This window comes from Nannospalax galili, unplaced genomic scaffold (genome assembly GCF_000622305.1).
Source record: "Nannospalax galili isolate Female #2095 unplaced genomic scaffold, S.galili_v1.0 scaffold1251, whole genome shotgun sequence".
Lineage (NCBI taxonomy): Eukaryota > Metazoa > Chordata > Mammalia > Rodentia > Spalacidae > Nannospalax > Nannospalax galili.
In genome coordinates this window covers 312049-326258 of record NW_008329321.1, presented here as the reverse complement: position 1 = coordinate 326258, position 14210 = coordinate 312049, and the positions used below count along the sequence as shown (strand labels likewise).

Sequence of the window (14210 nt, the reverse complement as noted above, 5' to 3'; positions counted from 1 at the left end):
GGAGGAGGAAGAAGAAGAAAGGGCTAACTGGTGCCTGCACAGATGGCTGAGTTAAATGTCAATAGCTATTATATATCACATGTTATTTACCAAATAAACAATACCCTTTAGGGTCCTTGATATTTTTAATAGTGAAAACAAAAAGTAAATAAGTAAATAATAAATAAATAAATAAATAAATACACTTGCCAGTTAGGCAATGCAAGCCTAAGGGCCCTGAATTAGATCCCAGATGTGGTGATATGCATCTGTAACCCCAAGATGAAAAGATGGGCAGCACAGACAGAAGAACTGGCCAGTAGCTCAAAAGACAGCTAGCCCAGAGTACACAGAGCAACAACAAAAACAAGAGAGATCCTGCTTCAAAGCAAGGTGGAAGGAGAGAATCAGCTCCTGAAAATCATCCTCTGATCTTCATGCTCACACCTACATGTATGTGCACATCATACACACACAAAATCACAAAATAAATAATTTTTTTAAAGACCAGGTGATCAGAATTCACAGGACATAGTAACAGCTACACAAAGAGAAAATGTGAGATCCAAAGAGGATCCCACTAGAACATTCATCAGAGTACTGATGAGCACAATAGGAAACTATAATATAATATCAGAGGCTGGACAAAGAACCACCAAAAAAGCACAAAAGAGAATAGTGTGTTGTCTGGACATCACAGGGTAGTTGCATATATGAACCCTCAGCGCCAGTGACAGCATGCACAAAATCTGTGCAAGCCCAAGTCAGACATGGATGTAGGAGGTAGGCAAAAAGCCCTAACCCTGGCTAAGGGTCTACTGGCAATTGATAAATGCTGGGCAAGGAAGAAATCAGTTTTCTTTAAGGACTTGATGCCTAGTAGGTTGACCAGACTCCAAGGGCTGGACCTACACTCCAAGAGTATTTGGGGAACACAAATTACATTCCATACACCTTTAAAAAGAGAGAAAACAGAGGGACTGGAGAGATGGCTCAACAGTTAAGTATACTTGCTGTTCCTGCAAGGACCTGGGTTTGAGTCCCAGCACCCACATAGTGGCTAACAACAATCTGTTACTCCAGTTCCAGGAGATCCAACACTCTCTTCTGGCTTCTGTGGGCACTGTGCACACATGGTGCACTTACAAACATGCCTGAAAAACATTTATACACATAAAATAACAATAATAAAATATTTTTAAAAGAAAAAAAAATAAAGGATGAAGTTGGGGGAAATAGTAGGGTGGGGGTGGAGATGGCAGAGGGAGTCTGAATATGATTAAATATATTATATGAAATTCTCAAAGAATCATATACATATATATATATAATTCTGAGTAAAATAAAAGGTGAAATAGATGAGAATTAAGGGGCATGGTAATTTGAGAAAGAGAAGATTTGAAGCCCCCTAAATTGTTCCTATGAACTCAGGTTTGGCTCCCAATTCACATACTGGATTCCCTAACCCCAATGTAACAATATTTACAGGCAAGTCTTTGGAGAAGCAGTTAGACTAAGACAAGGTTATGAGGATGGACTCTCACAATGTCATCCATCAGTGGCTTTATGCTTTGTAAGAAGAGGGGAAAAGTTGAACACGGTGGTTCATCCCTGTGAATCCCAGCACTCTGGAGGCTGGGGCAGGAGGATTGCTGTGAGTTTCAGGAAAAAGAAAGAAAGAAAGAAAGAAGACAGATCTCTATGAGTTTGAGGCTATAGGGAAAGAAATGAAGAAAGAAGGACAGAAAGAAAGAAAGAAAGAGAGAGAGAGAAAGAAAGAGAAAGAAAGAGAGAGAAAAGAAAGAAAGAAAGAAAGAAAGAAAGAAAGAAAGAAAGAAAGAAAGAAAGAGAAAGAAAGAAAATACAGAGTGAGATACACGAAACAGCTTTCTACGCTGTATGAACAGTGAGAAGGTGGCCCTCTGCAAGGTCAAAAAGGAGCTCTCCCTGAGTCTTGATCTCAGACTCTTGGCCCCTAGAACCATGAGAAACAAACACATGTTGTTTTAGAGAAAACAAAAGGAATCTCATTTCAGTTTGTCAATAGAAACAATACAAGAAAAAGAAGTGTAGAGTAACTAAAGTATTGAAAAGAGAAAAATTATCTGAAAGGCCACATACTATATTATTCCAACTTTATGACATTCTGGCAAATGCAAACTTACGAAGACAATAAAAAGACTGATGGCATACCAGGCATGGTGGCACATGCTTTAATCCCAGAAAGAGGCAAAGGCAGGCAGACCTCTGTGAGTTTGAGGTCAGCCTCGTCTACATAGCAAGTACAGGCCAGCTAGGGTTACACAGTGAGACCCTGTCTAGGGGAGGGGAGGCAGTGACTGTCTGGCAGGCAAGAGAAGGAAGGATGAACATGTAGAGTATTTTTAGGTCAGCAAAACTATTCTTTATTATACTCTTAATGATGGACACATCATTTGTCAAAATCCATAGCATTAAGCAACAAAGAGCATAACCTAATGGAAATTATGGGCACTCATTGATAATGTATCAATACTGGCTTATCAGTTATAACAAACATCACACTAAAGTAAGATTTTAATAATGGGGAGCTGGGGAGTAAAGGAACAATATGGAAGCCCAACTTTTAATGTAATTTTTCTAAAACTTTAAGACTATAAAAATAATAGTCTTGCTGGGAGCAGCAGCACATGCTTTCGACCCCAGCAATCAGGAAGCAGAGGCCCTAGTCTACATGGTGAGTTCAAGATCAGCCAGGGATACATAGCGAGACCTTGCCTCAATATATAAGTAAATAAATAACTCTGGGGATGAAGAGATAGGTCAGTGGTTAGAAGCATGTATTGCTCTTTCAGAGGACCAGAGTTGGGATCCAAGCACCCAATGCTGGGTGGCTCACAACTACTTGTAACTCCAGCTCCAGAGGATCCAACACCTCAGGCACTACCCACCTCCTACATGAACCCATGCCTAGACACCCAAGGACCATGTGTAAAAGCTGATGAGCCTTCCACAGACTTCTGAATATAGGTAGTGAGCATCTTCTAACACTACAGAAGGCTTCTTCCTGGGCTCAGAAGTACACCTTTCCCTAGCTGTGCCGAGACCATCTGACACCCCATTCATATAACAACACAAAGTAGCACCAACATTGAATCCCAAGCACCATTCCAGTGGTCTACAACCTGACAAACTGAGGTAACAGCAAATAAAAATCCAAGCACCTACTCAACAAAGGTGAGACCAGATATCCATACCAGGAAATGTCACCAATGGCCTAATTCGAGATGACTAGGTCCCATCACAGAAACATAAACAACATGAATAACTATGACAATATATCTCCTCCAGAAATTAGTTACCCCTATCATGTTTCCTGAGAAAAACAACTTAGTTGGTACACAATACAATGATTTCAAAATAGCAATTATAAATACATTCTCAGGACTTAGAGAGGCTATGCATAAATCCCAGATGAAGACCTCAAAAACACAAACTGGTGAATAAAATAAACAATTCAAGACATGAAAATAGAATTTAATAAAGAAAAGGCAAATTGAAATAAAACAAGAACCTCAATCAATGATATAAAAAATCATCATTAGAATGGATCAAATAAATGGAAGGAAGAATATCAAGGTTTGAAGATGAAGAAGAGGAATTGAATCACACAGTCAAAGAAAATGTCAAATCTGAAAAAAAAAAAAAAAAAAAAAGTCCAGGTATAGAATGTACAAGAACTCTATGATACTATTTAAAGACCAAACTTACAAATCATAGGTATAGAAGAAAAGAAACCCAGGTCAAACACACAGAAAATATTTTCAAAAAATCATACAAGAAAATTTCCCAAATCTAAGGAAAGAGATGCCTATCAAGGTACAAAAGGAAATCAGAACACCAAATAAAAAAAGATCAGAAAAGAAAACCCCTACATAATATAATAATCAAAACACTAAATGTATTAATGAAAGAAAAGATATTGAAAGGGGAAAGAAAGGCCAAATCACATAAAAAGTCAGGCCCATCAGAATAACACCTAACTTTTCAATGATGACTTTGAAAGCCAGGAGGGACTGGACTAAGGATCTGGGGCTGAAGAGATGGCTTAGTGGTAAAGAGCACTGGCTTCTGTTGCAGAGAACCCAGGTTCAGTTCCCAGCACCCAGATGGTAGCTAACACCTGTCTGTTAACTCCAGTTCTAGGGGACACCATCTTCTGACCTCTGCAGGCTTTGCAGGACACAGATGCACTTACATACAAGCAGGCAAACACTCATACACATAATTAATTAATTAATTTTTTTTTAAAGGAAACAGGATTCATCTTTTTTGCTGCCTCCAAGAAACACATCTCACCATCAACAATCAACACCATCTTAGGGTAAAAGAATGGAAAAGAATATTCTGAGGAAATGGAACTAAGAAACAAGCAAGCATAGTTTACCCTAATATCTGACAAAACAGACTTCAAATTAAAACTAGTCAGAAGAAACAGGGAAGGCTAGTTCATGCTCATTAAAGGAAAAAAATCCACCAAGAAGATATAATCCTAAACATGTACGCACTAAACACGAGGGCACCCATTCTTATAAAAGAAACACTATTACATCAAAAATCACAAATTGACTCCAATACAGTGATAATGGGTAATTTCAATACCCCGCTCTGACCAACAGGCAAGTCATTCAGACAAAAACTAAACTGAGAAACCCTGGAGTTAAATGATATCATAAATTAAATGTACCTAATAGATATTTAAGGTCATTTCAACCAAACACTTTAAAATGGTTAGAGCCAAGGAGATGGTTCAGTGGGTGAAGCACTTGCCATGCAAGAGTAAGAACCTGAATCTAAATCCCCAGAACCTATGTGAAGCCAGGCACAGTAGCACATCTGGAATCCCAGTTCCCAGTGAGACGGAAGGCAGATACAGGAGAATCTTCAGAAGGTCAAGGCCAGTCAGATCGGTGTACACAGCAGTGAACAACAAAGAGAACCTCTCATAAACAAGGTGGAAGGTGAAGACCATCATCCAAGATTGTCCTCTGACCTTAACATGCATGCTGTGGCAAGAAATGCCCATACTCAACATACAAAGACAAGAAGGTATTGTACATTCTGCATTATGTATATCATACAGAAACAGAGAAAGGGGATTTCCAACAATACCCAGACATATCATGGACAGTTTCCAAGTAGAAGATGCTATCAATAAGGTGCTGACATTGCCTTATCTACAGAAAAACAAGAGAACAGTGTAAGCAAAGAAAAGGAAAAATTCCTAATTTATATGCTTTCATCTTGAACAGAATCACTTCACATTCTTCAAAGTACCTAATAAATTTTAGCAATGTCTTACAGGAAAAAAAAAAATCTGTGGGATCTTCTGTGGCTTAGCTTCTCGAACATCTTATGCAAAACCGAGTAAGTAAAGAAATGCCATGATTAATTAGACTTGCATTCTAAGTACTACCAGTCAACAAAATGAAAAAGCCGGCAATTTTTTTTTGAAGAAACTACTCCATAAATTCAGCCACATCATGTGTTCAGCAGAGGAAGGTGGGAAGAGGGAGAATGATTACTATGTATCTTCTTAGTGTCTTCTCAGGCACTTATGAGGTGCTCAGAAAGACATGTTCCCTGTCCTTCTTCTATACAGTAGTATTCAAAACAACTCATCAACTTCCTCCCCTTAACCAGTCCTTCCTTTTGCTAAGCTAAAAGGGTCCCCTGCTTGAGAAAACTTTACCTGCCGTACCCTAAAGCAACCATAAAGTACCCTCTGTCCTTGCTCCCCATGGAAAAAAAAAGGAGCTTTGCTTGTCTTTTTTTTTTAGCTGATAACCTGGCTTTTGCCCTGGTGCCCCCAACCCCAGTGTCAGCTGTAAGGTCAGGCTACGGCAGCCCTGTGTAGCCTAGGCCTGTAGAAGTTGTGGATTCACAGTGGTGGGGGGGGTGGTGAAAAAGCTGGAGTTAATGAAAACAAGCTGCCCAGATGGATTCTGCCTACAGCAAACTGGAAGCCAGCCTTTGGTTGTGGTTAGGTGAGGGGAGGGTGACCACCAACTCCCTCTCCTTGCTTTAGAGCACTTTTACAATCTCTAACAGTTATTATCACTACATATACAATTGTAATTATTACTTATGATTGTAGATAGAATTCCTAATCCGAAAGTGTAAAATCTGAAATGCTCCAGTATCTAAACTTAAAATTTTGAATGTTCAGGTTTGGGCAGGGCACAAACTTAACTTCAAGATTTTTAAATTACAGATGCTTAACCAGTGAAGTCTATGCAAAACTCCCAAATTGGAAGAAAAATTCTAATATTAATGAGCTGAATAACCTTCCTTTCTTTGTGAAATAAAACAAAAACCTCTGCCAGGCGTGGTACCGCACGCCTGTAGTCCCAGTACTTGGGAGACAGAAGCAGGCGAATCTCTGTGAGTTCAAGGCCAACCTGGTCTACATAGTGAGTTCCAGAACAGCTGGGGCTACAGGGAGACCCTGTCTCAAAAGACAATAAAAAAAAAAACTTCCAAATATGAGATATTCTAGTCCAAGCATTTCAGATAAGGGATATTTACCCTGTTTTCTCCCATGCACACTCAGAATGTGACCTCTATGAGGAAAGAAATCTTGTCTTTTGCCACTGGCTCTTCAGTGACTAGCATAGTACATGACCAAAGATATGCTCAAATACATACTGCATCAATGGAAAGAACTGGATAAGCTTCTTGATGACCACTAAAGGCCAAATCCCAAGAACTGGGCACTCACCTCCACCTGAGTGATATTGACGACCAGTGCCGCCACCATCAGCACTGCAAGCAGACAGCAGAAAAGCCGTAGTTTGAAGAAATTGGTCCACATTGTCCAGCTGTATCCTGATCACCCATGGCCGACACCATGCTACCATCATCGCTCAAAACTCCATCTTTGTTTTTCTGAGCTGCTGGATGAGTAGTCAGTTGAACTGGTTTCTATTCTGTCAGTAATCTGAAAGCTCTGTAGAGGAGAGACTACAATTGATTCAAGAAGCATAATTTTCTTCAATAAACTTCTTCAAACCAGAAAAATAAGAGCACATCATCAATTTTAATAGCCCAAGGCAGAGAAAGAAGAAAAGCACATTTCCTTTTTGAACCTTATCTAAGGTTCAGTCACAAAGGCAGAGCAAAGGGCCTGAGGATCGCAACATCTGTCTCTTGAATACAATCTCTTCAGTTTCCTTTTCCAACGCCAGGCTTCTATGTAGCTCTTGTAATAATCATCCTATTAACTATTTAGCTCTTAATTTTTAATAGGGTAATGAAAAAATGTCTTCAAACTCAGAAATTGTGAAATAAAAGTAGGCATTATATTTCTAACTAAAATCACTCCCTTTTCTTTATAGTTTGTTATATAACACTACTATACAAATTATATGTAAAGAGCATTAAGAGGAGGCTTTGTGTTTCTATAAAATCTGTCTGAGATACTGTGGGAACCATGACTCTGGAAAATGGTTCCTACAGCAAGAGACAAAACAGCCTTCAGGTTTACAGCCTCTGCCCCCCACCACACACACACACACACACACACACACACACGCATGCATGCAGTCCTTATCCTCCTTCAGCAAAATGACAAGGTACAGGAAGACACCTGCCCTGAAGATGTGGGGGAGGAACGTTACCTTGAGGAATGGGTAAGAGATCTCTGCATCCTTCATCACAGGTGTTAGGGACAGAGGATTTGAGTCGGCTGCTTGGAGTTGTTCTACCACATTATCAAATTTAAAATGCTCTTTCTAGTTACTTGGGTGCTTTGAGGGTTTTTTTTACAACTTTACTTTTACTTTTAATTATGTGTATAAGTGTTTGTGCACATGAGTGCAGGTGCCCACGGAAGCCAGGTGCTGGCTTCCAGGGAGGTGTTGGATCCTCCTGGAACTGGAGTTACAGGCAGTTGTGAGCCTCCTGATGTGGATGCCAGGAATGGAACTCAGGTCCTCTGCAAGAGCAGCATGTGCTCTCAACCCATTGGTCAACTCTCTAGCCCCCCCCCCGCCCCTGCCCCCACCACCGCCACCGTTTGGGCTTTTGTTTTGGTTTTGGTTGTTTGCAAATCAGTAATGATTTTTTTCACTCTGATAAAAATGATTTTATAACATTTATAAAAATGCTATGACATCTTTTTATAGCAAGACACAGAAATCTGTATGTCTTATTTTTCACAAAAGCGGACAGAAAGAATAATATGCAAAAGTTTCCAAAAGAAAAAAACAAAGAAACATTAATGTAATCTCTTTTTTTCTAAAAGAATATAGTAATTCAACATAGATTCTATTGTTTTCTTGTGAAACATGGGAATTCCTGGCTCAAGAATGGATGAACCTTCTGTATCAGTGTAAGGACATCTTTTTACTTTCTTTAAGATAAAAATTGGAGTACAGAAATTAATGGTTTATTATAACTTTAAACTCCAGATATGTAGGAGTTAAGCAATTTGCTTAATTAGTAATTTTTCATAGGAAAAGTCTTGAAGGAAGAATAAGTCTCCCTCACGTCCCGCCTCCGTGTGTGTGTGTGTGTGTGTGTGTGTGTGTGTGTGTGTGTGTGTGTTGTACATATCCACAAAAGGACTGTGGTCATGCAAAAAGGAAATAATTGCCTCAGTCTCCAAGGCAGACGATGTGTGCTTTGAGGTGAACTTCATTTTCTGTTCAGGGACATTCTGAATCAAGAGTTCTTGCAGAAGCTGGAGTCTTCTGTTTGACCTTCATTTTGGCCCTCTGCAAATTAGTTTTCTTTTTATCTTTGTAAGTCAATTTGTCCCTGATGGTGCTGCCTTTACAGTTCTATCTTGTAGCTTAAGCATCCAAACTCTTGCTAATGGGTTTATTTATAGCATTTTTGAAGCACTGCCCTGAGATTCAGACTTGGGTTGATATCATCTCCTGGGTTTGCAAGGGGCAGGTGATCCTGATTCATCTACTTTGTCATCTGTTATTTTTTTATTTAATTTTAATTTTTAAATTTACATTTATTTATTTATTGGGTGTGTGTGTGTGTGTGTGTGTGTGTGTGTGTGTGTGTATGCCTTGTGCCTTGACACACGTGCAGGTCAGGAGACAACTTTGCAGGAGGCTATTCTCTCCTACCACGTGGGTGCTGGGGATCAAACTCAGGTCATCCTGGTAGCAAACACCTTTACCTGCTGAGCCATCTCACTGGCCTTTCATCTGTTATTTTATTGACATTTTCTGCACCAGCAACTGTTGCCATTCTTTTCTTTCCTCTTTAATGTTCCCCTGGGTAGCCCGATCAGAATTAACTTCCTTATTCTTTACAGGTAGAACAGAAACAGTCTCATTTTTATGAACGCTAGTGTTTGCTGCTTCTGCATTGTTCCCTTGAACAGTTTCCAGTGGACTAGCTCAGCCCTGAACTGATACTGGTAAGTGTTTCCAGTCACAGTGCCAGTGTTTCTAACATATGATTTCCTTCCCAATGCTGATAAAGGCTTGTTTACTGCATCTAATGTTCTAGTAGGCTTTGGAAGAAAATCAAACACATTACTGCACACCTTAATGAGAAAAATGCATAAAAATTTAGAAAGACAGGTAAGAGATATTCTTTAATAGAAGACAAAGGATTGTGTTATTTTGAAAAGTTAAACTCTTTATTGGAAATGAGACTTCTATAAAAATATGCCAGTGAGATGGCTCAGCATGTAAAGGCACTTGCTGCCAAGCCTGAAAACTTGAGTTTGATCTGTAGGACCCACATGGCGGAAGAAGAGAACCAAATGCTCCAAGCTGACCTCTGACCGTCATTCATGCATTGTGGCACACACATACACACACACACACACACACACACACACACACACAAGCACGCACACATACATGCACAATAAATATATAAGTGTAAAAAAGGAGATATTAGATGCTATATAATCCATACTATTAATCAGGAACTATAAAATCTAGATGACTTATAGCAAAAGCATGATGAATATTAGATTTAAAAATCCCCAAAACAGTAAGTACATAATATTCAGATTGTTCACTGACACAGGTAAACAGAGAAGTGACTGACATTTTGTTCTCAGGGGCGTTTCTTGAAGGATAGACACAGATGAAAGGTGGAAAGGGTGCATAAGCATGAAGCAGAGTAGCTCAGAATAGCTCAACGGCATCATCACTCCCCTTAGCCTTCTGCTGGACCCGGAATGCCTCCTGTTCTCACGCCTCTACTCCACTTGTCTGAACCATTCTCATCCACAAAGACCGTGCTAACCCTTCCCCAACCCACCTTCAGAATAGAAACAAGACTAAGCTAATGCAATGTGCCCTCTATTCTCAGAATTCCCATAGTACTTATTTTCACTTCTCAGCTGATAATCATTTGTACTTATTTCTAGTGTCTCCAACTAGGTTCAGCCAGTTATGACTATCCTTTCAAAAAAGAAGCCACATACCAGAGAGAAATCCACCTACCTCTGCCTCCCAAGTGCCAGGATTTAAGGCAGGCACTACCATGTCTGGCAAATAACTACAGGAAGACAAGCTACATCACCAAAGATGGAACATGATTTTTTTTTTTTTGTCTTTTTGAAGCAGGGTCTCCCTGTAGCCCCAGCTGTCCTGGAACTCACTATGTAGACCAGGCTGGCCTTGAACTAACAGAGATCCACCTGCCTCTGCCTCCCAAGTGCTGGGACTACAGGCGTGCACCACCACGCCCGGCTATGATTTTTTTTTTTAAGACAAGGACTCACTACATAGCACTAGCTGGTTTAGAGATCACTATGTAGACAAGGCTGGACTTTACCTCACAGGGATCCACCCTGCCTCTGCCTCCCAAGTACCAGAATTAAAGGGGTGCACCACCACACCCAGTTAGTTCCTTTCTTAAAGAGGACTATGGACTGGGGATACAAGTAGCAGAGTGCTTGCTTAGCATGCAAGCCCCCAGGTTCAGGAAGGAGGGAAAGAGGGAGGGGGAGGGAAAAGGGGGCTTAAGAGAAGAGGGGAGGGGAGGAAGAGTAAAGGGGGGAAGAAAAGAGAGAGGGAGGGGAAAGGAGAAAAGAGGGGAGAGGAGGGAAGAGGAAGAAAGCCATCATCCTGGAAAACTCCACACAGCTGCTGTGGTCTATAAAAGACTATACTTAACCATCTCATGCCCCACACCAACACTGTTCTTCTATATACCAAGGCACTCACCCACTCTAAAGTGTCTGGTAAATTCTGAGAAGGAAATAGCTATGAAAACAAAGAATAACTCCATCACCAGAACCCCAACTAGTCTACTATAGAAACTTTCTCAACAATCTGGCCAGGAAAATCATAGGTTATCTTGATGACAGAGTGGGAGACGAACAAAGAGGTACATCGTGGGCAAGTGTGGTCTGTGGGTTCCACAATGCCAGCTGCTTAGAATACATCAGTGTGGTTCAGAGCCCACCAGCAGCACAGCAGAGGTCAGTGATGCAGATGGATGGCAAGGGCAGAATCCAAAGCTGAAGGAGCTACAAGGCTACAGGCAGCAATGCAAGATGCTTCTCGTGGCTAGAGACTTCTGGCATTAATCACGGATAGACACACCAGGAAAATACTGGACTTCCTCCTACAAGTACAGCGAGCCCTTAGATTTCAGCAACCCATTTGTATACCTAACTACATACTCCTTAAAGCATCTATATAGATCTCTCTTTGAAAAGACCAGATTCAAATCCTAGCACCCACATGGCAACTAACAACTATCTGAAACTCCAGTTCCAGAGGATCCAACACCATCTTCTGTCCTTTGCAGGCATTTCACAACACAGGTATACTTATATACATGCAGGCAATACATGCACACACATAAAGCAAAAATAATAAATTATTTTAAAAAATGGAAACCCATCCAAAACCAAGATCAACCTTCGAACAAAGATGAAGCAGGACTCATTTCTGCAGCTCCCACTTCTCTTTCACTATCCCCACCTCATGTGCCCCAAAGTGCTGACTCACCTAAACCGTATGTAGCCAGGTGTGCCAAAGCAAGACCCAATGCATTCACTGAGTCTGCATGGTAGATGGGGAAGTAATCACTTCGATAACACTGTATTAAGTGCTATAGGGGGGAAGAAATGAGACATTGCACAGTAAATACCAGGTCCCAGACCCCAAACAACCAATTAAATCAGACTCTGTGGGAGTGCTTAAGAGACTTTTTTTTAAGGTCCCTAGATGACTACTGTATACAGTCAGGTAGGAGAACCACTCACACACAGGGTGGCCAGGGGGGTAATATTACATCAGTTGGCCAGGGATGGTCATACTAAAATAAATTTTGAATTGTAACTTACCATCATGTCCTCTCAGGACAACCCCATTCTAGGGCACTGGGGACTGCCATCCCTTCCTCGGTGACCTATTCTTTCATTTCCTTTCTCAGTAACAGAGTACAGAACTTTATCAACCCAGGCAGGGAAAGACTGTAATAGTAACAGACATGGAAAAAGTCAAAGGAAAGCCAAACCTAAACATGATGAATAGTATGCCACTGCCTCCTAGAGAAAATTCAGACAATTACCAAGGTCTAGGGGGTCCAGCCACAACCAACTGCATCCTGATGTTCCAAATGATAAATAAAGGCAATTGGGGAAGGGAGACGACCACCAGACCAGTGTGATTCTTTATAGGAAATATGGCAATAATCTCCCTTCAGAGGAAATGCCAAAAGCAAGAGAAAAAATTACAATTTCACACAATTTCAATTACATTACACTGAAATAATTTCCCCGGGAACCTCTTTTAGCATCACACAGTCCTACCGACGCTGGTCAAGGAGTACAGGCGACAGGCCAGGGTCTCTACATGACTTTGAGCGTGCAAAGTCACATTCCCGTTTCTCCCCCTACGACTACCTCGATGCCCCACCCCCCCCAACTGCAGCTCAGTAAGGCCTGAGCAGTCCAACGTGTGACAGACAGGACGGCCAGCCAAGAGGCCGCTGGTGCCCAGACAGCAATGGGACTAGCGACATGGAGAGAAGGGAGGTGGGGAGAGAGGGCCGGACGTTTCTCAGGTGCGGGCAACACAGGTGCCTGCTGCGGTGGCAGCCGCGTTGCTGCCAGGGGAGAAACTGAGGATGAAGATGCTCAGCCCCGCCCCGCCCCGCCCCTGCTGCGGCTCCGCTCCTCCGCCCCAAGCTGCTGCAGTCGAGATTCACACTCTGCGGGCGCCTCGACCCGGGCTTCCGCTCCCCGCCCCTCCCAGCAGGCGGCCCGGACCCCCGGGGCTGTAACTCACAGCCCAGGTCCGGGGTCGCAGACTGCTCGGGCAACACCGGCTCCGCAGCGGAGGGGTGTGCGAGAAACCCTGCACGGCGCAGGCTCGGCGATAGAGCCCCGCCCGGCCCCGCGCACAGTCGCAGCCCGCACTCACCCGGTTCCACCTGCCGCCGCTCGCTGTCCGCGAGGGGATGCAGGCACTCCGAAAGGTGGCCGCGACGCCAGGCCGTGCCTTCCCGCTCCCTGACCCCGCAAGGGTGCCTCACCCCCGACTGCGGGCTACGGTTGGTTCAACTCCGGGAGGGGCGGGCTGGGGATGCTGATTGACAGCCGCGCGAGCCGGGTGCGAAGGCGAGAGTCCCGGATGCACAGTTTGGCACGCCTCCAGCTGAGCGCCGCCGGAGGGCTCTAAAGCTCGGGTGACTGTGCAGTTACCGCCCTCTAGCCCGAGGGCTGGTCGCATTCTAAGGCTTCGGACCGAAGGCTGTCCCTGGTGCATCCCGCGGCAAGCTTTTCTCTGCCAAAGAAGTGATCGCAACCCTAGCCGTGCTAGTTCCCCGTGCCAGACTTGCCAAGCACAAGAATGGAGATGGCAGGTCCTTGAAGCTTCTTGCTTTGAAATTAGCCTCTTCTATGCTAGGACACTCCCTCTCAGCCCCTCCCCATCTCCCCACTCCCTTTCAATTCTGGACTAACCTATTTTAGACATACTAACTAGTGAAAAGTCAGAACTAATATCGATTCCAACGGACATAATTGTCTTTATGGACCACAGTCCTTGTTCAAATGTTTTCACGGCAGCTCCGAACGCAGAATAACCAGACCAAGAAACGGAAAAGGAGGAAAGCTCTGCTATAGAAATCTGTCTCCTGGAAATAGTCTTCCAACGACTTTTGTAATCACAAAAAGGTGCCTTCCGTGCCTCTCTGGCCACGTTTTTGCTCTAAGCTTCATCTCCCATGTAAGTGGACTCATCCTTCAC

General features: G+C 42.6%; 1 protein-coding gene across 4 annotated transcripts in view; it reads right to left on the bottom strand.

Annotated features, from left to right (window-relative positions):
• Positions 1-14210, bottom strand: part of Nxpe3 (neurexophilin and PC-esterase domain family member 3) — a 59303-nt gene extending 45093 nt beyond the window's left edge. The window contains exons 1-5 of one of the 4 annotated variants that reach the window (XM_029564859.1): positions 13383-14210; positions 12529-12657; positions 12302-12430; positions 11964-12066; positions 6740-6967 (exon numbers count right to left, since the gene is read on the bottom strand). In XM_029564859.1, the coding sequence (XP_029420719.1) occupies positions 6740-6832 (93 nt within the window). In that variant the 5' untranslated portion in view covers positions 6833-6967; positions 11964-12066; positions 12302-12430; positions 12529-12657; positions 13383-14210. The remainder of the gene's footprint in view (positions 1-6739; positions 6968-11963; positions 12067-12301; positions 12431-12528; positions 12658-13382) is intronic. The other 3 variants (XM_008835779.3, XM_008835786.3, XM_008835793.3) reach the window with 3 other exon arrangements.